This window comes from Ylistrum balloti, unplaced genomic scaffold (genome assembly GCF_031769215.1).
Source record: "Ylistrum balloti isolate Yb309-2 unplaced genomic scaffold, AGI_CSIRO_Ybal_v1 Utg369674, whole genome shotgun sequence".
Classification (NCBI taxonomy): Eukaryota; Metazoa; Mollusca; class Bivalvia; order Pectinida; family Pectinidae; genus Ylistrum; species Ylistrum balloti.
Genome location: NW_026781918.1, coordinates 444,261 through 470,778, shown reverse-complemented (window position 1 = coordinate 470,778; position 26,518 = coordinate 444,261). Strand labels below are relative to the sequence as shown.

General features: G+C 36.1%; 2 protein-coding genes across 5 annotated transcripts in view; one reads left to right on the top strand and one right to left on the bottom strand.

Annotated features, from left to right (window-relative positions):
* Positions 1-9,709, top strand: part of LOC132563231 (myotubularin-related protein 8-like) — a 62,113-nt gene extending 52,404 nt beyond the window's left edge. For both annotated transcript variants that reach the window (XM_060227988.1, XM_060227995.1), the window contains exon 15: positions 2,215-9,709. In XM_060227988.1, coding sequence (XP_060083971.1) covers positions 2,215-2,237 — 23 coding nt within the window. In that variant the 3' untranslated portion in view covers positions 2,238-9,709. The remainder of the gene's footprint in view (positions 1-2,214) is intronic.
* Positions 9,710-13,860: 4,151 nt separating this feature from the next.
* LOC132563289 (GRB2-associated-binding protein 1-like) overlaps positions 13,861-26,518 on the bottom strand; it is a 30,916-nt gene continuing 18,258 nt past the window's right edge. For all 3 annotated transcript variants that reach the window (XM_060228052.1, XM_060228060.1, XM_060228066.1), the window contains 5 exons: positions 21,119-21,413; positions 19,712-20,929; positions 18,336-18,408; positions 17,274-17,439; positions 13,861-16,037 (listed from right to left, as the gene is read on the bottom strand). In XM_060228052.1, coding sequence (XP_060084035.1) covers positions 15,804-16,037; positions 17,274-17,439; positions 18,336-18,408; positions 19,712-20,929; positions 21,119-21,413 — 1,986 coding nt within the window. In that variant the 3' untranslated portion in view covers positions 13,861-15,803. The remainder of the gene's footprint in view (positions 16,038-17,273; positions 17,440-18,335; positions 18,409-19,711; positions 20,930-21,118; positions 21,414-26,518) is intronic.

Genomic DNA, 26,518 nt, shown 5'->3' with positions numbered 1-26,518 from the left:
CATTAAGATGTCTCTTGGCAGTTTTATAATAATACCTGATAGCTGAAAAAAAAGTACTGCATACAAAGTCAAAATAGAACACTGTATTGAAAATTGATACCGTGGATATATCCAAAATTCTTCCTGCTCAAAATTTATTTCTCTCAGTTCCATAAACGGTTTAATAAATTGCTTATGAATCATAAAGTTTTCCCACTTTTTAGTTTTGATGCACGTAATATTTACATCTATATGCAACTTGGCATTGAAATATACTTCACTATACTGTGTACACTGACACCTGTATACCCCTGTTTTTTTGGTGATGGAGGCATGTCTGTGTAATGGATTATAACCAGTGATTACTCAGTATGGTAGTGTACAATATCTAGCATCTTACATGAGTTTCTGTTTGATTTGTGACTTAAAAAACAAATCTATGAATTTTTAATTTCAGCGAGCCTTTAGCAAGCTAAGATAAAAAAATTGGTAAATAGTTCTATAAATTACCGGTATGTTGAATGGAAACAAATTTAAGATTCTTTTTATCACATGATTTATTACTCATTCACAAACTGTCAAAATGTAATAGAAAATGAATATTTCCAGGTCAGATTTGAAGTCAGTTTGGTTTTATATGATAGGTCTCTGTTATTAAGTCACTATATAATCTTTAATGTATAATGTCATTTCATAATGAATGCCCAAGGTCGTAACAGGTCAAATTACACATGTGATATTATGTAATATTGTATTGGCTGAATTCAGCCCTGAGATAAACAGCTGTAACTACCTGTTTGTATGTATATGCATGTTCTGACGGGATTGTATATCAGGTTCCTGTTATGTGTGTAATGTATATATACATCATAATAGACAGTATGGATGCAACTTACTCAGAATTAATATTTCTTTTATTTCTTTAACTTAGTAGTAGTATGGTATACTAATGAGAAAAGATAAGAAAAAATGGAGATATTACACTTGATTTTCTAAAATAAAAGTAATTTCATTTCCAATGGAGACGGATTTATCATTCAAAAATAAGTTAACTAGAAATCTCTGAAATTTCCAAAACTTGACCATGGCTTGTACGTCTTTGTAGACAAACCAGTTTGTTGGCACTTTAAATGTTTAAAAACTTAAACATTACAAGCATAAACCAGCAGAAAGTAATACAGACATTGAAAGACTTAGTCAAAGCTCATTAGAAAAAAATGTAAAATCAGTAGGGCCACTTTTACTTAAAAAAAATAAACAATCCAGGACCTACTGGTCAAACAGATCTATGAAAATGGCTTATACCTAATCAATGCTGACAATGTGACAGTTGTTAGAACTCGGGGGAAACTTTGTATATCATTAAGTACTTAATCACATGACTGCACTTTGTTATTTATAGTTTATGTTTAAGACAGCGGAATGAAAGACATTTAAGATAGTCCTTGAGCCTTGCTGCCATTTGAATTATATCACGTATTTTTTTAAATGCAGGATTTGGAAATAGATTTTGACGGTTATAGAGCCAGTATCTAACATGTAACAAGACTGTGGTTTTATATGCTGTAACAAGACTGTTGTTTTATATGCTGTAGCAAGACTGGTGTTTTATATGCTGTAACAAGACTGGTGTTTTATATGCTGTAGCAAGACTGGTGTTTTATATGCTGTAACAAGACTGGTGTTTTATATGCTGTAACAAGACTGGTGTTTTATATGCTGTAACAAGACTGGTGTTTTATATGCTGTAACTAGACTGGTGTTTTATATGCTGTAGCGAGACTGGTGTTTTATATCCTGTAACAAGACTGGTGTTTTATATGCTGTAGCAAGACTGGTGTTTTATATGCTGTAGCAAGACTGGTGTTTTATATGCTGTAACAAGACTGTTGTTTTATATGCTGTAGCAAGACTGGTGTTTTATATGCTGTAACAAGACTGGTGTTTTATATGCTGTAACAAGACTGGTGTTTTATATGCTGTAGCAAGACTGATGTTTATATGCTGTAACAAGACTGGTGTTCTATATGCTGTAACAAGACTTTTTATATGCTGTAACAAGACTGTTGATTTCACAAGACATAATGAGACTGTTGTTTTATATGCTGTAACAAGACTGTTGTTTTATATGCTGTAACAAGACTGGTGTTTTATATGCTGTAACAAGAGAGTTTTATATGTAGTAAGGAGACTGGTGTTTTATATGCTGTAATGAGACTTTTTTTATGCTTGCAGTTTCACTGTTGGAAGTGTGGTGAGGTATTTTGTATGAGATGTATAGCTAAGAGTATCCCTCTGCCTGGTCATTACTCTCGCCGACCAGTCCCTGTCTGCCGACCCTGCTACAAGGAGGTACGACATTCACCGTCAATGGAGTTTCCACCAGGATACACACCCCCTACCAACTCTAGCTGATGAAGGGAGATAACTGTTGTGACTTAATCTAGCATAGCTGAAGATGACAAGTGCTGTTGTGATGTTGTGTAGATATGTCATTGTTTTGTAACCTCTCACACATAATATCTCAAATCACATTGCCCATTCAAAAAGACTGGAACATTCCATTGTAGATTTAGGTAAGAACAGGTGTATTCTGTGTTATATAGACTTAGGGCCTTGAAGAATATGGACCCCGTTTTGCTGCATGATCAAAAAAGCTTTTGCAATTTCTATAATGTTGTACAGTGATTTTATTTGAACTGTTCAGCCTACAGCCATTATAATAGTCTCAAGAGATTTGTCACAAGATATCGCGCGTGTGGAAGTTGTTACCATAGTGACATGTTTCTGGAGAAAGGCAACCAGGATTCCTCTTGGTGACCCTTGTCATCATTTCAGCTTGCCTTGAGATACTCCATACAATGTGTTAGTAATGACAGACTCAGAAATGGCTTGAAAGCGGATCATGCATGTATATAGAATACTCAAATATTTATCTACTTGAGGATGCAACTTGTTGAGATAAAGCAGGAGGTGAAAAAGAAAGTGAGAAATTGAGGATGTAAACTCACTGATTTTGTGATATTGACATACCATATGTATGCTGCCACTTAATGTACTACAACCAGTAAGCTTGGCAGTTATTATTGGATATAGGAGTACTTGTAAATGTTGTAGCATGGCATTAGTTATCAGAATATACAGGGAGATCTTGTAAATGCCGATGAACGGCATTAATTGTCAGGATATGCAGGGAGATCTTGTTAATGTCGAATAACGGCATTAGTTTTCAGGATATACAGGGAGGTATTGTAAATGTCATGATAGAATCAAAGTTATCGGATAATCTATTTATTTATCTATATGCTGTGTCAGTTGCTGCAGCCACCAGTTTGCTATAGAGTGAGGGATATTGTTGATGTTTGTTGACCAATGTCGCCCTCTTAAATGACCAACTGTACTGACTTGTCCAATGTAAGGGAAGCTCGGTCCCAAGAGACTTTCTGAAACAAAGTAAAAAACTGAACTGGAAAACTTTAAGAGCCATTATTGGTAATATTTTATTTGATAAAGAAACAAGAATTGCTATGGTTACCCTTTCTTTTGGCTTTAACCGTCTTGATAATTTTTTTTATTTAATCTGTGATGGGTGATTTTTTTTTTTTTACATTTTTAACTTCTTAATTACAATAGAATGGATCATGTTCATGAGTGATGTTTTGTGGAGGAAAAAGAAAAGGAGGTGGGTGGGGTGAATGGCTGGAGGATACAAGCTTGGCTGATTTGTACTGGCTTTAGATACAATAGAGGACAAGAAATATAACTGGTACAAGACAATATCAGTGGTTTCAAGGGAGGCCTGGAATTAAATTGCATTAACCTTATTGCCCTTTTTAGATGTATAGAAATGATGGGTTTGTTTTGTTTATTATGTCTGAGGTATTTCCATGTCTAGGTAATCATTTATATAGAGTTTAGTAAAGAGATTAAAAAAATAAAATACTCGTCTTCACCCAAGTAATTTCAAAGCTTTCTTTCCTAAATTTACCAGAAAAATTATGCTACTGCTGTTTTCATGTTCATAAAAATCTTGTCTACTTGGTATTTTCAAACCTGAAAGAGGGACTGAAACATGTCTTGCATTTTAGTTCCTTTGTTTCAGTAGTGAATAACTGGGGTTTTGGTCTGTTCCTGTGTTTACATTTAAAACAACAAATAACAAAGTATGTATTTTATCTTTCACATTAGCTTTGGGTCTTGATAAAGACGTTTTAAAGATTTTAACCCCAGTGTCAAGTCAGCCATTTTTGAAAAACGAAGTTGTGCTTCCTAAGGTTATCTGCTTTAAGAGGCAATTAATGTCAGTGAGAAAATATTCTCACAAAAAATAATTCCTTTATGATATATAAACTTTATTTATTTTACAACAATTACGAAACATGTTATTTCAACTTATGCTAATCACTCTTGTTGGCCGGGATGTTAGCGCGGGAGGGGTCTTCTTGTGGGAGGAAACCGGAGTACCCGGGGAAAACCAACGTGGTCGGACAGGTGACCCGTTACCTTTACATGTCCTTTCCGGGAATCGAACCCCGGTCGGCTAGGTGAAAGGCGAGTGCGTTACCACTGCGCCACCCGACCACCTTTATGATACCATAAAACAAGTGGTCCCCTGTGATGGTAAAGATCAGAACTGTTTCCATTCGGAAAACATTTACATGCTCTTCATGTCACTGGTTTATATTAGGTTGGTAGCTTTATCTAAAGACTTGAGAGTGAAAATTGGGCATTTACCTTCTCCTTAAACCTCTGAGTGACTAGTAAAGTGAACACATTTTCTAACATTCTCTACCTTGGGAGAACACTTCCCTGTTCATGTTGTTTCACGTTAATTATATGTCCGATGCCTTTGAAGTATTATTTAATTGTAACTTGTTTTGTTATTTTGTCAGCTCGTTGTATGCAATGCAATTAATTTTGTATGAAATATCTATGTTTAATTTATAATCTTATGTCAAGGTCATGACCTTACTTCAATATATAAAAGTATGCATGTTTTTACAAAGGATACAGTTTTTCAGGATCTTGACAAAGGTCGTTACATTTAAGTAATGTGTGAAGATACTACACAAGATATAAAACACATTTGACCTAGTTAATGTTACTGTTGTTAATGACCTTTGATCCTTTGTATTGTTACCTGTGTCATGAACTTTGAACCCAGGTATTGTTATCTAGTCCTGCCCTTCAATTTCTGTGATGTGAATTTAGTGGCGCTCCTTAAACTATTGACAAAGTTGATGTGGATTAAAGGTAGGATGAGGTTCCAGGCAATTTGAAATGATTCTTGATTACAGTAGCAATCTCATTGTCTCCACAAAGAGGTCAGCCTTTGTTATGGTGGACTTGCTTCACTCTACAGTACATATGTTGTATCATGATTGTGCCATACCATTAGATTGATGTTCTATAAGAGAAAACACATATCACCACTTAATTGATAGTTATATATATATATATATATATATATAGCATATTACGTAGATATTGAAATACATGTATAGGTATTCTTCATTTTACACTAGTTGCTAATTCATCTAAACCACAAAAAAAAAAAATTCTTACGTATTGATTATTTTTTTTTATTATTTGCGGTTTTGTTTTATTTTTATTTGGGTAAAAACATCATAATTTTTAAATCATCTTGCCAAAAGTTTTGTCATCAATGAGGGATGTGTTTTATAATCATGATTCACACAGTGTACAGAATTGTAAGTACAGGATGAACAATTTCACTTTTCCATTGAAGTGAGTTTTTATTTTATTCTATGAAAAGCTGTACAAGTCATTATATTGTTGGTGGTCTGACATTAAAAATATTTTGTTTCTCATATAAACGAGTCGTAGCAGAGGCCAACTTTGATTGCAAATAGATCGTGATTTGCACGATGGCTACCAATAAGTATATGCAAATTATTATATTTATTTCCTAGAATACAATGGGAAGATCTTATTTGATTTGTGAGTTTCTATTGCTTGTTAATTTGGAGACTGATAGACAGAAGAAAATATTACCACCTGATTCCTCGGCTGTCAATGTAGCAGAAAACAAATAGGAAAGAGAAGGGATAAAACAAACTTGATGTAGAACCAACAAACACTACAATGATAGGCACGATCTCTTTTAGATTCTCAGGTTTTTGTGATGGAACCAATGATTCAACAGATTTACAAAGTCCCAGTCAGTATTTGTACATCTTCCAAAACCACCCTGTATATAACTCACAAGGTCATGTACAATCTCTCAAGGTCACTCCAAATGTCTCACAGGGTGGTTCTTATTGACTGTTGAAAGAAGCGTTATGAAGGAAATATTTGTTTTATTTATTAAATTGTACACTTTATAACATGTTTTGATAGTTTGACCTTTGACCTTACTGATCATCAAGGTTCTGACTGGCTACTCCATTAAACAACTTGTGCAATATTATCGTCCTTTTTTTTTTTATTTTGAATTAGAAGCATATAAACATAAGAAGTTTTACTATGTTGCTTGTTTAAAAATGATTTAAAGCTGAGTTAACTTTGTCAGATATATAAGTCTATTAATGAAATTATCTAGTTACATCTCCCCCATTTATGTTAGCTTACATACATTAAAGTGTATATACTATAAATACAAAAAGCAGACTTGTTTGTTGGATGTTTTCACCCCACACAGAATATTATAAATGATGATAACAACAAACAACTCAGCTATAAACTTAATCATTAATTTTGTAAGTTTTTTGAAAATAAAGAATACATGGTCAGTGTCTTGAAATATATTTTTGCAAGGGTTAAGAGTGGCGAGTCCCTGGCAAAAAACTTTTGTCTTTTTGTGCCAAGCCAAAATGCAACTTATATTTCAAGACACTCTTCATGTATTCTATTTATCCTGCAACATGCATCGAAAATTCAGGCTGTCAAAATGTAGACAGTTTATTGGATAACCTGATGTTGAAATTATGTGGAGTTTTGTTTTATGACGTACAGCAAAATAATTGCTCTGCATGGAAACATATAAGAGTGGTTCAAAACATTTTGTGAACTTTTGAAAATAGGTTTGTTTTTTACAACATACATAAATAGTTATTATACTTTCATTTAATTTTAAAGTAAATTTAGAGAGTAAGATTGTCAAATTAATGTACACGCTAAATAACAGCTATTTTCCGGCATTACCGACTCCAGCAAAACTATGTGGCAGATGTAGTCTAACAATTGTAGTGCTGTCGCAGGATAAATATATGAACAATAATCACAGTAGTATTTACTGATTGTGTAATTATGGTCAGAACCATCATACTAAACTATATGCTTTGACAATAATTACAAACCAAGTTATCAGCTTGTGTTAATCTTAATGACTTAGAAAGAAGTGGTGAGTTGAAGTCTAAAACATTTTGGGGTCTGCGGCCACCTTAATATCAGTGCATTGTTCTCTATGTGTCATGACTGCTTGAGGTTGTCGTAGTGTCAAACATCTTACTTTTTGTACTGAATCAACAGCTCAGTGTATGTCTGACTTCCTGTACAAGAGAAAATCATTCTAATCTAGTAATATTACAACCGAACAATTAATCTGTATCAATGTTGTTCACTGCTGGCTGGCATTAGTTATCATGTAAATGTTCAGTCTCTTGTTCTTGTTCAGGAACATAGCCAACACTGTTTGATCAGCCTGAATTCTTCCACTTTCTTAATGAGGGAATTTTTTTTTTTTGGCAATGATGCTGACTTGTGCCCAGTAGAGTTGATTTTGTGGCTAATGGTTTGTAGTGTTTGCCAGTGATAGGTAAATCTCCAAAATGACGGCTTAGATTCAATGACGCACTTTCATTTCTCCCTTTTCATGGACCCCATATTAACAATCTGTTGATCCTACAAGATTTTCTCAAAATAAATTTAGATTAAGAGAATGCTTATCATGTGCTATTTGTTCAATTTTTGAATAAATCTATCGAGATTTGCAAGTTAACACTGCCCCCCCCCCCTTCCCCCCACTACTCTTCCCCTCCTCTAAATAAAACATATGAAATAGAGGTGCCCTATATACTGTCATGTAAATTGGATGTATTCACACTCTTTATGATTTTCAACGGGTCTAGTTTCAGTCGCTGGTTAAACGTTTGTTTTAGCGATGATTTCAGACCATCACTCTGGATAAACATCAGTCATGTGTCACGTCATATCTGTGATTTGGTGACAGACAGCAGTGAATATCACTGAAGATGAAGACAAAATTATTTGGTCGTGATATGCCACTCCAAACTGTTAGTTCTTGTCTGTGAATCATATTTGTATTATTCACCAGAGTTGGGTTGATTTGAGCTTAAAACTTGTGGCAACATCTCATTGTATATAATTATTGATTGATGTTCCTGCAGGCGAGACTAAAACCATGCTGTATATATACACACATAGATCACTTCATCTGCTGGTGCTTTTTGTTGGACTGAGTGTGTCGGTGTCCCACTTGAAAATATTTGAATTGTTAATATGTATCTTAACTTAGGATCGGTTGTAGAATTCCATTTTCCATAAATAGAACTTTGAGTGGTTTAATGTTACATAACTGGTCCTAATGACATTTGCTTGTTAACTTGTCGTTGTGTTTGTTACTTGTAGTTATGCATTAACTTTTAACACAACTACCTGTACTCAGTGTAACTGTGTACCTAACATGTAAAAGTGTACTCGGTGACCTGTGGTACAGGTAAACCTGCACTTGATGACCTGTTATATGTGTAAACTTGTACCCAGTGACCTGTGGTATTTGTAAACTTGTACCCAGTGACCTGTGGTATTTGTAAACTTGTACCCAGTGACATGTGGTATGTGTAAACTTGTACCCAGTGACCTGTGGTATGTGTAAACTTGTACTCAATGACTTGTGATGTAAGTAAACCTGTACTTGGTGACCTAAAGTATGGTATGTCTTACCTTGTACTTTGTGACCTGTGTTACAGGTAAACTTGCTTTTGGTGACCTATGCTACAGGTAAACCTATTTTTGGGGACGTGTGGTATGTGCAAACTTGCACTTGATGACCTGTAGAATGTGTAAACTTATATTTGGTGACCTATGGTGTGTTTAACCTTGTACTCTGTGACCTGTAGCATAGGTAAACCAGCACTTGGTTACCTGTGGTGTGTGTAAACATGCACCTGGTGACCTTTTGTGTAACTTGTTATCAATGACCCATGGAACAAGTTAACATGTACTTGGTGACCTATGTTATGTGTAAACTTATACTTGATGACCTGTGGTACAGGTAAACTTGTACTTGGACTTGGTGACCTGTGGTACAGGTAAACTTGTACTTGATGACCTGTGGTACAGGTAAACTTGTACTTGGTGACCTATGTTATGTGTAAACTTGTACTTGATGACCTGTGGTACAGGTAAACTTGTATTTGGTGACCTAAGGTGTAAACATGTACTAAGTCACCTGTAGTATGTTTGAACTTGTATTCTGTGACCTGTGGTGGATGAATACTTGTACTTGATGACCTATGGTAAGTGTTGTATGTTGAAATCCAGTAAATAGGTCATTGTAAAGTGTAAAGGTATTTAATTCATCTTTTAACAGGAACCAAATAGAATCTGTGGTTTGTGTAGCTTGTCTGAAGTCCAGCTGATTTGGACACTGTGTGACACTACATACATTATAAATGTTAGTGAAGCGGTATGTACAACACGGTTATGTTGCTGACATCTATCAATAAAATAAGAACGGTGACAATAAGTACTTGTTTTCTTTGGCACCCCAAATAAACTGGACTGATACACGTATACGAACAGCAGCCAAATCAAAAACAGAAAACACAAATACTTGTTAAACATTTCGTCATTTATTTTGTAGGTCAACAGGGACTCTCTCCAGGGAACATAAAGTTTAGATCCAAAATGTCTTTCCCTGATCAGAGGATTTTACATTCAGATCTAAAAAGGTCATCTGATCAGTGGAAATATTGACCAGATTGAATCAATGTTTTGATAACAATGGACAGGTCATGTACAATTGACATATAGACTAACCACATCCTCTATGGCATCATTACATTATCACAAGACAGTGACATCATTAGCAGCTATAACCACACTGTATACATGATGTAGACATGATTATAAAGACATCTGGTTTTATAACCAGCAGCACTAATACAATATACTTGCCATTTTGTACAAAGTGCCATTACATATGATATAGAAAAATTCAAATCCGTTACACGACATGTGTCATGACTGATAAATATTTATACATAAGTGCTGTTTTGGCTGAATTGGTTAATTTTACAAACTTTGTGACAGCTCACACTTAGATTATAATAACTTATAAATTGTTGTAAAATCCGAACTGGAGGGAGGAGTAAGCTTTCTAATTTCCTTGGGAAAATAACAAGGAAACCAATATTTCAAAGTCTTATCACACGTTCTATTGGTGGAAATCCATATAAATCCAGTTGTATGGTTTCTAAGGCTACCTTTGGGTAAAACCATGCTTTCTTTAGTCATAAAATACAAATATATTTTCAACATCAGCATATTGTCAGCATCATTTGCTGCAAAGTGTCATCTAAGCTATCAGTTATCTTGGCATTGAGGAAGACATTTCAGATTCCAGTTTGGTTACATCATACAACATAGATTTCTTCAAGAGTTTATTTCCTGGGTTTTTGATCTCCCCATAAACAGCCAAGGTCTTCTGGAGGGGCTTGGTTTACATTTCTAATTCAAATCCACAAAATTACATTGACCTTAATTCATACACCCTTATTTGGTAAATAGAAGAAACAATTTTGATAAAAAATAAATATAACAAAAAATAGCTTTAAAAAGATGCACAGATCTCCTAATAAATGACATGGCAATACAATATATTTACAGTAACAGATAAAAAAATAAGTTATTAGTAAGGAATTAGTTTGAATACAGTGCGTGCCCCACACGTATAATAAGAGTATACAGTATATGTCAGCATTAGCAGTTCCATCAATATTTCCACCCACATTCAATAATCAAGTTAGCGATAACGGGAATATGTATAATAGTTACTAATATTTCAAAGGTTCACACAAAAATCAAAGAAAATGATCCTGCTCAAAGAAATCCTCACCAAAAGGCAGGGAATATTAATTACTATTTGAATTAAAAAAAAGAGAAGTCAACGACAGATTGAAGTAGAACAAGACTCTCTTCCTTTGGTCAGCTACAGATTGAAATATGACACGACTACAATTTCTTCTTATGGTCAGCTAAAGATTGATATATGAAAAGCCTACCTCTTCCTTTAACCAAATACAGGCTGAAGCATGACAGGAATATCTCTTCCTTAAGTAAACTACAGACGGAATCATGAGGACTTTCTGTTCACCTATGTGGACAAAAGGCCAAAGTATGACAAATATTCTTTTAGCATACCTAACAACTTAACATTGATCAAATACCTCTTCTTGATTTAGCCGAAGTAAGAAATGTCATGTTCACAAAGAACATGGTAACAAAAACAGAACTGCCAGACATCCTAATGAACATCCAACATGTCCAATTTCTTATCGCATAAAGAAACCTAATATTTCCTGATGTATGATATCAACATTTCTGCCACAAAAACTCAATTCAGGTCCTGATCTAACAGCTGCAGTTTTTTTGTTATTCGTGTAACACATAGGTAGAGTCTCTGTTCCATGGAATAAAAGTAAATAGAAATTTGATCAATTTAAAGCCGATAAAAACAAATATTCATTTCTTCTAAAATAAAACGTCCGCTACAATGATTAGCTATTAAAACAATATCAACAATAAAACATGTAATTGAAGAACACATCTATAAAAAGATCTCAATATTGATCACCAACTTAATTCTACAATTATATCAACATAAAGTTTTAATCTAGATGTTTCAGCACAAAACTTAGGATGTCACATTCCTATTTAAAACGTTTCATCGTCGTGTTTGAAATGACATACAAAATGTTTCCTATTAATTTGAGATTTGTACATTTACGTACCTTTTTTAAAAACATATTATCATTTATGTATCACTGAAAGCATCAAACATATTCTAATAATTTTCAAAATGCTTTGTTAAAAATTTTCTGTCATAAAAATCTAGGTTAGAGTTATTTCCCTTGCCAAGGAATCCGTCTCTCTTGAGGTCCTATGTAGTTAGTGCTGGTAGAACAACATACATATATGTCCAGAGTTTTCAAAAATTTATTTTTGTTTCCAAAATCTAGAATTTTTTTTAACTATACTGCAATAACTTGGTGGCATTATATTATATCTTATATTCAAATGTTTAAAGTCCAAGCATTTTGCATGGTACAATGTGAAAGCTAAATAAGATACACAATGAATGATGATGACAAAATGTGACAAAAACAATTTGTAAGTGACACCTGTATAATTGGCACAAAATTTGACATAATTTGAAGGGAATCAAAAAACAAGTGATACCCAAATTGATGAAAGATTTAAAAATTTGTAACTAATACTGAATTATTGCACTATTAGTATGATTCTGATTGGGAATTCATTGTAGAAATGGAATTACACACTCTAATTTAGGACATTCGTAACATGTTTTTACAAGATGTCCTCTATAGCAAGCAGTATCAACATGTCACCTCAATAATTTGACAGAAAATCCAGCAGTTTAGAGCTAAGTGGACACATGATCAAGTGATTAGAGGTATCACCTAGTTACCATAGTGATCACATTCAGTATGTATATTATCCACTGATGAAGCATACCGCAGTCACCGATAACTCCCTCGGTGAACATAATCAGGTGCAATACCTTAGAACCTTGGAGATGACCTTGGTATGCTGCATTTGAACAGTAGCACATTTTCTGATTATAAAATTCAATATTCTTAAATCCGTTTTCCCCAAAATCAGAAAATTCAATATTCACTCATCAATTTTCCCATAATCAGAGATACAGATAATTTGAAACAACTTTCTTTGAGTCTAGAACTTTGAAGTGTAATCGAGAACGTTTCATTTGTTTATTGTTTCTGTATTGAAAGCCGTTCCTTGGGAATATAATTTCAATACAACATGATATATATATTAATGAACTGAATACTATATGGAATATAAAACAGAGGTGGTTAACATATAATCTATCATCCATAATTGTGACATTTCTAATTTACAAATTAGTGATATAATTCACACACACAACATCAGAGGGAATTGAATTATCAGTTACTAGAATTCATCGTGTGGGAGGAAAGTTATGGCCCCTTACTGTTCAAAGTTTATAACACAAATGAACATCAATGATAACCCTGAAATATGACTAAGTTGGAGCTGAATTGTGACTTGTTTGGAACATACATCTTTCCTGTTTCTGAAATGGTGGATGACATATTTGTGATAAAGTTTGTGACATGTTGATGTCTTTATTCTTGAGTAGGAATCCCTCACTTCACATGTAAATACACTTGTAACTAGACTGTATTGTGGAGTAGGAACCCCACAGTTTACATGTAAATACACTTGTAACTAGACTGTATTGTGAAGTAGATACCCCTCACTTTACATGTAAATACACTTGTAACTAGACTGTATTGTGGAGTAGGAACCCCGCACTTTACATGTAAATACACTTGTAACTAGACTGTATTGTGGAGTAGGAGCCCTGCACTTTATATGTAAATACACTTGTAACTAGACTGTATTGTGAAGTAGATACCCCTCACTTTACATGTAAATACACTTGTAACTAGACTGTATTGTGGAGTAGGAACCCCGCACTTTACATGTAAATACACTTGTAACTAGACTGTATTGTGGAGTAGGAGCCCTGCACTTTACATGTAAATACACTTGTAACTAGACTGTATTGTAAATACACTTGTAACTAGACTGTATTGTGGACCCCGCACTTTACATGTAAATACACTTGTAACTAGACTGTATTGTGGAGTAGGAACCCCGCACTTTACATGTAAATACACTTGTAACTAGACTGTATTGTGGAGTAGGAGCCCTGCACTTTACATGTAAATACACTTGTAACTAGACTGTATTGTGGAGTAGGAACCCCGCACTTTACATGTAAATACACTTGTAACTAGACTGTATTGTGGAGTAGGAGCCCTGCACTTTATATGTAAATACACTTGTAACTAGACTGTATTGTGGAGTAGGAGCCCTGCACTTTATATGTAAATACACTTGTAACTAGACTGTGTTTTGAAGTAGATACCCCGCACTTTATATGTAAATACGCTTGTAACTAGACTGTATTGTGAAGTAGATACCCCGCACTTTACATGTAAATACACTTGTAACTAGACTGTATTGTGGAGTAGGAACCCCGCACTTTACATGTAAATACACTTGTAACTAGACTGGAGTAGGAACCCTGCACTTTACATGTAAATACACTTGTAACTAGACTGGAGTAGGAACCCCACACTTTATATGTAAATACACTTGTAACTAGACTGGAGTAGGAACCCCGCACTTTACATATAAATACACTTGTAACTAGACTGTATTGTGAAGTAGGAATCCTGCACTTTACATGTAAATACACTGGTAACTACATCGTATTGTTGAGTAGGAACCCCGCACTTTACATGTAAATACACTTGTAACTAGACTGTATTGTGGAGTAGGAACCCCGCACTTTACATGTAAATACACTGGTAACTACACTGTATTGTGAAGTAGATATCCCTCAGTTTACATGTAAATACACTTGTTACTAGACTGTATTGTTGAGTAGGAACCCCGCACTTTATATGTAAATACACTTGTAACTAGACTGGAGTAGGAGCCCTGCACTTTATATGTAAATACACTTGTTACTAGACTGTATTGTTGAGAAGGAACCCCGCACTTTATATGTAAATACACTGGTAACTACATCGTATTGTTGAGTAGGAGCCCTGCACTTTATATGTAAATACACCGGTAACTACATCGTATTGTTGAGTAGGAGCCCTGCACTTTATATGTAAATACACTTGTTACTAGACTGTATTGTGAAGTAGATACCCCTCACTTTACATGTAAATACACTTGTAACTAGACTGTATTGTGGAGTAGGAACCCCGCACTTTACATGTAAATACACTTGTAACTAGACTGGAGTAGGAACCCCACAGTTTACATGTAAATACACTTGTAACTAGACTGGAGTAGGAACCCCACAGTTTACATGTAAATACACTTGTAACTAGACTGGAGTAGGAACCCCACAGTTTACATGTAAATACACTTGTAACTAGACTGGAGTAGGAACCCCACAGTTTACATGTAAATACACTTGTAACTAGACTGGAGTAGGAACCCCACAGTTTACATGTAAATACACTTGTAACTAGACTGGAGTAGGAACCCCACAGTTTACATGTAAATACACTTGTAACTAGACTGTATTGTGAAATAGATACCCCACACTTTACATGTAAATACACTTGTAACTAGACTGTATTGTGAAGTAGGAATCCTGCACTTTATATGTAAATACACTGGTATTATCCTCTTTTTATGCAGTGTGAAACACTCTGATACAGGTACCAGTGTTTTCTAGTCTGGTGAGTATTAGTATAAACCTGCATCTGACATCAAAGAACACTTTCTGATATTTGATAACACTGATGAGTGTGCAACAGAGAGAACCTTCTTTGACTGCCCATCAGTCAATAATTAGCCAGCATCATCATGTAGAAAGCATAACAGTTTCATAATGACACAAAACAGAATTAGCCAACACAAGTGTAACAGTTCTGATTTCATCCTCTCTGAAACATAAACAGCATAATCCCTCAGTTTAAAAGTCCTCTTGCCGTTACACCAGAGGTTACAGGCAGAGGTCATTGGTCATCATGTTTACGCTGATTGTCAACAGTCTTTTTGACATCACTTAGTGCCTGTGTTTTCACAAAGTCTATCTCACGGTACTCTGTGGGTGTGGAATGTCCGGTGTGGCTGTGCGGTGATCGCATGGCTTCCTTGTCTGATGTGTCATCGAGAGCGAGGTCAAGGTATTGAAGCTCTGCCTCTTGTTGCTTTGGTGCCGGGGGTGTACTGCTCCACAGACTTGAACTCTGCAATACATCAGATAAGATATTAAAAAAATCCTAAGAAGTTCTAGAATTACAAATCTAAATAAGGCAGAAGCTTTTAAAAGATCCCAAGACAAAATACATAACTCTTTAAGCAAAACTTCAGTGTAACAGTTTAACGACAAACAGCCAAATTATTGTGCATGGTATGGTTTAATTTCTAAAGTGTTATTTTGTTGCATTGATCTTGACATGTTAAGAGAAAATAAAGATATTTATTTCATTTCATTTTATGTACTATTAAAGGAAATAAAAAGCATTTAATAACAAATTGGATTCTCAATACTAAACACAAGACAAAAATTCACACAAAAGGTAAAACATTGTGTTATATGATACTGTGTAGTGTGACATTTACATATCTAGTGTTAAATGTGGTACATCATGTATACAGTGTGGGTACATGTCCTGTATACAGTGTGGGTACATGTCCTGTATACATACAGTGTGGGTACATGACCTGTATACAGCGTGGGTACATGTCCTGTATACAGTGTGGGTACATGTCCTGTATACAGTGTGGGTATATGACCTGTATATAGTGTGGGTACATGTCCTGTATACAGTGTGGGTACATGTCCTGTATACAGTGTGGGTATATGTCCTGTATACAGTGTGGGTACATGTCCTGTATACAGTGTGGTACATGTCCTGTATATAGTGTGGGTATATGACCTGTATATAATGAGGGTACATGTCCTGTATACAGTGTGGTACATGTCCTGTATACATTGTGGGTATATGACCTGTATATAATGAGGGTACATGTCCTGTATACAGTGTGGTACATGTCCTGTATATAGTGTGGGTACATGTCCTGTATACATTGTGGGTATATGACCTGTATATAATGAGGGTACATGTCCTGTATACATTGTGGGTATATGACCTGTATATAATGAGGGTACATGTCCTGTATACATTGTGGGTATATGACCTGTATATAATGAGGGTACATGTCCTGTATACATTGTGGGTATATGACCTGTATATAATGAGGGTACATGTCCTGTATACAGTGTGGGTATATGACCTGTATATAGTGTGGGTACATGTCCTGTATACAGTGTGGTACATGTCCTGTATACAGTGTGGGTACATGTCCTGTACACAGTGTGGGTATATGACCTGTATACAGTGTGGGTACATGTCCTGTATACAGTGTGGGTATATGTCCTGTTTATCCTATAAGTATACATCCTATATAAGTATACATACATGTCCTCCTTGGCCAGTCAGAACACTATAAGGCATCATTACTTGGGAAGGGTCCCCTAGTACTGGCTCATCTTCTTCTTCTGAACTAGTCGAAAAATCTGGGTGACGGTTATTTGACATGTAGGGCAACTGGACTCGAAGCGTTGTAGGAGCATCTACTCTGCCACTGACAACATAAACCAATAGATCATTTATCTATCTATCTAATAACAACAACCAGACCAGGACATTAACTGAGAGGATTCCTGAGGATGTCTCAAGCGCATTCCAAGTACAGTTTTTTCTGATCTATTAATGACATCTTTGAGTAAGGAGGAACTGTTAGCCAGGTTTGAACCCACTAACAAGTTGTATGGACTAGACTTAAAAATGAACAGACAAGGCATAATGCACCACAGCATAAGCTCATCAGGGCTGTTTGGTCTTGGTAATCTTAATACTGGTGAACCAGTGAAACGCTGTCTTAAAAGACAAAAAAAAATAAAAAAGTGAAAGCTGAAATATATGTTACATCTATAATATACTACAAAATTTACAACAAAACTAGAGGTTCATCTGCATAAATATACCATCTGGTCTTCATTTAATCTTATTCTCTAAATTACAACAAAATGATAAAATAATGATTTCGTGTTTATATTCATAATAATCAATTAGTGTTCATCCAATGAAAAATAATGATAACATTACTATGTGTACGTATTAACATCATAGCTTATATCCTAATTGGTGGATTGAATAAATGATGTATCTGCAGGTCAAAACAAAATAGTTGGGTGAATAAATGATGTATCCTGAAGATGACAAGTTCATCATAGCTTATATCCTAAACGGTTGGGTGAAAAGATGACATATCCAAGTCTAAATCAATAAAATCATAGCTTATATCAAATATTAGGTGTTTAGATTCATAGATTAAGTAAGTCAGAACCAATACATCCTAGCTAATATCCTAAAATCCCATCCAGGTAACATATATACATCAACACCTGTAGGCATACAAGACAGTAGGAGTGGGCTGTGAGCTCTAGCTACAGAACAAGCAGGCTGTGCTGTGTTTACCTGTGGTCGATACAGTTGTTACGCTTGAAGCTGCGTGTTCGCGCATTACTAAATATTGTGTAGGTGTCACCTTCTGAAACAGCAAAAACATTCAAGAATATTAAATACCGAAGCAAATACCAACAACCATACACTGAAAGTTTGGGTTTGATAGAGACTGATTTGAGTCAGTGAGTCTATATCTTAATGAACCAAACAGGAAATCTGCTTCCTTACAGATAATTTTTATTTGTCTGGAATTTAAATATTTTGGTGAATGATGATGTAAACAATACATATTTACAAAACTAAGCAGAAGTAGTGTCAATTAAACATATTAAAAAAAAAACCAAATATCTCACAGGGTAACGTGATAAAATTTATGTTAATTCAAAACAGTCTTTGTCCATCTGTTGACTGCATGTCAGGTATTTATGAACCACATTCCATCATACTGTAAATCAAGGAGTGGCTTTTTCATAATTCATAATCATTTGAAAAGAAAAGTAGCATATTTGAAAGGTAAACTATCACAATCACCTAAATTAAACAGTTTTACTGGGCATATTTAGGGCTGAACTGGTGCTATTAATACTGGAAAAAATAGCACCATATATTCAGCTGACAATTACTAGGGAAGGGACATAACTGTCACATTGTAACTAAGAAAGGGGACATAACTGCCAGACAGTTGCTAAGTTCTGGGACACAACTATCAACAATCAGATGGTGTAATTAATTGTGTGATATGATAAATAAACTTAACAATTTCAATATTTTCTGCTTGCTAAGGTACTTCTCTTGAGTATAACTCCGGAAATCTTTGGTAGATTTAATTTTGCAGGAATTACTACCACCAACCAAATCATAATTCTGCCTTGGTGCACATTTTTATCTGAACTTTAGGACCCAAAAGTTAATATTTCCATTTGTTTCTTGATCTTGGAAAACTGGCTATTTGGGTGAAAATTACAAAAATTAAAGCACAGAGACCACCCCTTTTTATCAAATCATGAAAACTGTTCTTGAAAATTTCTCTGCCGAAGAATGAGGTCTTTAATAAAGTTAAAACTAAATGATGGTCAAATAATGAATTTCAGTTATATTTCAAAGTTTCTTTTTTATATCTTGATATGCAGTTTTAATCTTGTTAAATCAAATGAAATTTTCACATTATATTGTTTTATTTTCTTAATATCAAAGTATCATACTATAACATTTAAATCAAGGCAAAAATTTATTTAAAAAAAGTTGCTAAAAAAAATAACAAAGATTTCTGTTATTCAGGAAATAATTAAGAGTAATATGTAACACATGTTCTACTAAGCCGTGAGACAGAATTTGAGTTTAAAACACAGGAGATCTTTCTCTCTGTTCATGTATATGATTATACTGACCTGTCCGTGTCATCCCTTCATGGGCGTGGTCATTGTTAGTCCGAGGGGATATCCTTGGAGGGAGGCCAGGTTTGGGTGGAGTATCATAATCTGGCGACAATGCTGACATGTCTGTATAATTCATATTCACTGGAGACGTGGGTATTCGTGACATGTCAGAGTATGCACTATGGTCTAAAGAGTCACTTGGAGGGAAGGCACGCTCCATAGGCAGGTAGGCATCCTCCACTTTGTCTTTCTGGATGGGAACATAGCTACGGCCAGCATTGATATAACTATGGGATGACATGCCAGAAGAAGAATGTGGAGGAGGGGGAATAGCCAATAGACTTGAGTCTTTTTTGGGTACACCATTCTGTTGTGGTTTTGGCATGTCATAAAGAGACAGGTTGCGAACAGCATTCTGTGCCCGTGGTACATCATAACTCTGACCCACTGGGGCTCCATCTGACATTGTGGGTGGTACAACAACATTTAAATCCATACTGGTTTGTGTGTGTTCCTTTACAACAACACTGTTGGAGGGCAAGTTCTGATAGGGCTCTTGGTTCAGAGTAGAGGCTTTGGGTGGTCGAGGAGGGGGCACGTCTGACTGAGAGTGTATCATCTGTGGGTTGGGCGGTGGGAAGTCATACACTTCATCAGATACAGGCCCCCGGTCAGGGTGGGAAGGGGGGTAGTCATAGGTGAGGCCTGTCAAGGCAGATTGGGAGGAATATGCAGAGTCCTTCTGGCTTTCACTGCTGGAGGAACGAGGAGTACTTGGGGACTGACGTGCTGGAGGTGGGATGTCATACACCTCCAGGGTGGACCCTTCCTCTCTCCGTGGTGGAGGCACTTTGTACACAAATGCAGAGTCAGAGTCATCCTCTATGACACGCTGTTTGGGTGTGTCATAAGGTTGTTGAAACACATTGTCATCCCCCTCTGGGAGAGGGGCAGGAGCCTTAGGAGCTTTCTGTGGAGGTGGAGGCGCCACCTCGTCCGGTATGCTGGAACGTCGAGACTTTTCACTAAGGCAATCTGAGAGTGGTATATAGTGAGAACCAGATTTAGAGTTAGTTCTTCCAATAGATCGTCCTCTCATCTTCACCAGATCTGACTGTGGCTGGGATATCATTGTCTGGGACCTATGTGGACGGGGTGGCACCACAGCCACAGGTGCTGCCATGGCACTGCTACTGTCATGGTCTGGTTTTTCTGGGGGCAAATCTGGACCTGAAAAACATGTAGACAACATCACAGCTTGCTTGCCAGTACAAATTTACAAATAACAAATATTTTTATCCATCGATCTCTAATGTTAACATATCATGACAGCATTATATTTTGCAACATCCTGTTCGCTTCTGTGGGAAAATTCAAAGATCCTGTTTAGTTATATTGAGACAGATGTCATGTACTTACTCTCCTCTGGCTTGAGGCCACAAACACTACACAAGTTGCGGACCCAAGTGGTCATCTCATCTTCTGTATCCGTAGACAAAAAGTAAGTCCGTTCCCTGCCCTTGTGGAAAGTCTTTAATGCCAGGAGAAAGGGAAATATGTCAAGGTCGAGAGATTCAATCACTTGCTCACAATGCTCAAGGTCTATACATCCCTTGAGTTTCTTACAGTGCTCATCTGTGTAGTAATTGAGGAGGTACTGGTGAGGAAGGCTACTTGCTGGCTTGAACAATACGAAGAAACGTCGCTTCCACTTCTGTCAACAAGATCAAGACAGCATTAAAACAGAATCTTAAATCTGAAACTGTGACAACTGAATCATCCATATTACACATGTACAATGATGTACCACTAACTGCTATAACTACACTGAGGTTTAACCATGTTACACATGTACAATAAATGTACCACTAACTACTATGACTACAAAAAGGTTTAACCATGTTTAACATGTACAACGCTGTACCACCAACTACTATAACTACACTGAGGTTTAACCATGTAACACATGTACAATTAATGTACCACTAACTGCTATAACTACACAAAGGTTTAACCATGTTTAACATGTACAATGCTGTACCACTAACTGCTATAACTACACTGAGGTTTAACCATATAACACATGTACAATTAATGTACCACTAACTGCTATAACTACACAAAGGTTTAACCATGTTTAACATGTACAATGCTGTACCACTAACTACTATAACTACACTGAGGTTTAACCATGTTACACATGTACAATGATGTACCACTAACTACTATAACTACACAAAGGTTTAACCATGTTTAACATGTACAATGCTGTACCACTAACTACTATAACTACACTGAGGTTTAACCATGTTAAACATATACAATGATGTATCACTTACTGCTTTAACTACATAGAGGATTAACCATGTTTAACATGTACAATAATGTACCACTAACTGCTACAACTACACTGAGGTTTAACCATGTTACACATGTACAATGATGTGCCACTAACTGATATAACTACACTGAGGTTTCACCATGACACACATGTACAATAAATGTACCACTAAATACTATAACTACACAGAGGTTTAACCATGTTAAACATGTACAATGATGTATCACTAACTACTATAACTACACAGAGGTTTAATTATGTTAAACATGTACAATGATGTATCACTAACTGCTTTAACTACATAGAGGATTAACCATGTTTAACATGTACAATAATGTACCACTAACTGCTACAACTACACTGAGGTTTAACCATGTTACACATGTACAATGATGTGCCACTGACTGATATAACTACACTGAGGTTTAACCATGTTACACATAATGATGTACTACTAACTGCTACAACTACACCAGAGTTTAACCATGTTAAACATGTGAAATGATGTACCACTAACTGATATAACTACACAGAAGTTTAACCATGTTACACATGTACAATGATAAACCACTAACTGCTATAACTACACATGAGTTTAACCATGTTACACATGTACAATGATAAACCACTAACTGCTATAACTACACATGAGTTTAACCATGTTACACTTGTACAATGATGTGCCACAACTGCTTTAACTACACTGGGGATTAACTATGTTACACATGTAAAATTATGTACAAATTTTGTGAATCGATTATAATTCTTTGTAACAGAACTCATCAAAATGTTAGATATTGTGGTAGGAATTCACAAGAAAGAATTCTACAAAAATTGCTGATATGAATTACATTGTAAAAGTGTTCAATATTGCACAATCATGTACAACAAATTAAAGTACACTGAAACTGATATTACATTACCATACTATATATTTACAACTTAATCTTATATGATGATAAACAGGATTCACATACCTGTAATCTATATTATAATTTTTACAATTTTTGTGAAACAAGCTACCAGCTTATATTAACCACTCTTGTCTGCCAGAACTAAACTGGAGAAGGGTTCTACTGATGGGAGGAAACTGGAGTACTGAGGTGAGAACAAAATGTATATCAAAATCCTTTGATATTGTTATATGTATGTAAAATAGGTAAAGAATAGGACAGGACTGATAGGTGACCTAAGTGAGTGAGGGAGTAAGATAAAGAAAATGAAGGTAATCACTACAAATAATAGGAGAAAAGAGAAAATGTTAACACTAACAGCTACTCAAACTACACATGGTTAGCAGCTTAACTCTCCCCTCTATCTTACCGGATCCTCGGTTGTGTATTGTCATGGTGAATACAACTTAATACAGACTTTATAAACACTGACAGACTCCGGACATTCATCTCACTAGATTCTTCTCCGAGGCTTGTTATTGGTACATCCCAACCAGACAGACCTCACTCTCAACAGTAGGTCCTGCCAAGGCATGAGGTACCCATGGACAGAATTTTCCCTACTATACTTTACATGAATAACAGTGTAATATATATCCTACGGACGAAGCTGATATATATACATTCACAAAGACACAACAATGAAGATATATTGTATTACCATCAACACCTCAGTTAAAATTTCCTGACCTATCACCAACCTTTCAGTGCATCCTCATCTCACGGAATCAAACGTGCCTAGTCATAAAATCAAGCTTTCCAGTGATGACAACATCATGATATAGTGAGGGTTTTTTTTTCACTATATATTCCTTCTATCATAAGAAATACATTTCAGTAATGTAATTCCGCCAGCACATTCTCCGCCACATTCTCTGTGTGTGTGTCCTGTTACTGTGATCTACAGCTGATGATACCTAGTGTTAATTATACAGCCCAACACATAGTGACACACACCCATCTCACACTGTAAATGTGTAAACACACGCTCCCACAAATCACCAGTCCCAGCACCCCTCATCAACAGTCACTCTGTTGTGTCAGTAATGACATCACAGGCCTGGTATTGTCTCTCTAACCATCATTACAAACTTCTCATTTCTGGCTTCCATCTACACAGGTGTGTCTGATACACCTTGGTGTTTATGTCTAATCTAACCAGGTGATTCTACTTTACCTGAGTAAACATTCCCATTTCCTTGTTCCTTATGGTACAAACAACTTACAGCTTCCTCCTGTCACAAATCCCCTGGGGTGTTCTTACCACCGTATTTTTTCCCGATAATGAGTATTTTGGGAGCACAAATATACTGTTCCTTCTAACAACAAAGCTAACTGTACAATTAAAAACAAAATACCAAATTTATAGGAAGAAGAAATTTAAGTATAGTAATTACATTTTGGGGATTGAAAGCAAGATTAATTTAGGAAGATAGAGCAATGACTGTAAAATGAAGAAAGGGAAATGTATATAGCTTAATGTACGGGGAAGGAAGAAGAACCAAGTGCAGAGATAGCAACTGAAAGAAAAGATCAAAAGATCAATTGTAAAAAGAATGGGGACAAGTAAGGAAATCCCAGAGGATACTACCTAATTAAAGAGTGTGGTAGACACCAACCATATACAATGAGTGTGGGAGACAAACCATATACAATGAGTGTGGGAGACACTAACCATATACAATGAGTGTGGGAGACAAACCATATACAATGAGTGGGGGAGACAAACCATATACAATGAGTGGGGGAGACAAACCATATACAATGAGTGTGGGAGACAAACCATATACAATGAGTGTGGGAGACACTAACCATATACAATGAATGGAGGAGACACTAACCATATACAATGAATGGAGGAGACACTAACCATATACAATGAGTGTGGGAGACAAACCATATACAATGAGTGTGGGAGACACTAACCATATACAATGAGTGTGGGAGACAAACCATATACAATGAGTGGGGGAGACAAACCATATACAATGAGTGGGGGAGACAAACCATATACAATGAGTGTGGGAGACAAACCATATACAATGAGTGTGGGAGACAAACCATATACAATGAGTGTGGGAGACAAACCATATACAATGAGTGGGGGAGACAAACCATATACAATGAGTGGGGGAGACAAACCATATACAATGAGTGTGGGAGACAAACCATATACAATGAGTGGGGGAGACAAACCATATACAATGAGTGGGGGAGACAAACCATATACAATGAGTGTGGTAGACACCAACCATATACAATGAGTGTGGGAGACACTAACCATATACAATGAGTGTGGGAGACAAACCATATACAATGAGTGGGGGAGACAAACCATATACAATGAGTGTGGGAGACAAACCATATACAATGAGTGTGGGAGACAAACCATATACAATGAGTGTGGGAGACAAACCATATACAATGAGTGTGGGAGACAAACCATATACAATGAGTGGGGGAGACAAACCATATACAATGAGTGGGGGAGACAAACCATATACAATGAGTGTGGGAGACAAACCATATACAATGAGTGTGGGAGACTAACCATATACAATGAGTGTGGGAGACAAACCATATACAATGAGTGGTGGAGACACTAACCATATACAATGAGTGGGGGAGACAAACCATATACAATGAGTGTGGGAGACACTAACCATATTAAATGAGTGGTGGAGACACCAACCATATACAATGAGTGGAGGAGACAAACCATATACAATGAGTGGGGGAGACAAACCATATACAATGAGTGGGGGAGACAAACCATATACAATGAGTGGGGGAGACAAACCATATACAATGAGTGGGGGAGACAAACCATATACAATGAATGGAGGAGATACTAACCATATACAATGAGTGGGGGAGACAAACCATATACAATGAGTGGGGGAGACAAACCATATACAATGAGTGTGGGAGACAAACCATATACAATGAGTGTGGGAGACAAACCATATACAATGAGTGGTGGAGACAAACCATATACAATGAGTGGGGGAGACAAACCATATACAATGAGTGTGGGAGACACTAACCATATACAATGAGTGTGGGAGACAAACCATATACAATGAGTGGGGGAGACAAACCATATACAATGAGTGTGGTAGACACCAACCATATACAATGAGTGTGGGAGACAAACCATATACAATGAGTGTGGGAGACAAACCATATACAATGAGTGTGGGAGACAAACCATATACAATGAGTGGGGGAGACAAACCATATACAATGAGTGGGGGAGACAAACCATATACAATGAGTGTGGGAGACAAACCATATACAATGAGTGTGGTAGACACCAACCATATACAATGAGTGTGGGAGACAAACCATATACAATGAGTGTGGGAGACAAACCATATACAATGAGTGTGGGAGACAAACCATATACAATGAGTGGTGGAGACACTAACCATATACAATGAGTGGGGGAGACAAACCATATACAATGAGTGTGGGAGACACTAACCATATTAAATGAGTGGTGGAGACACCAACCATATACAA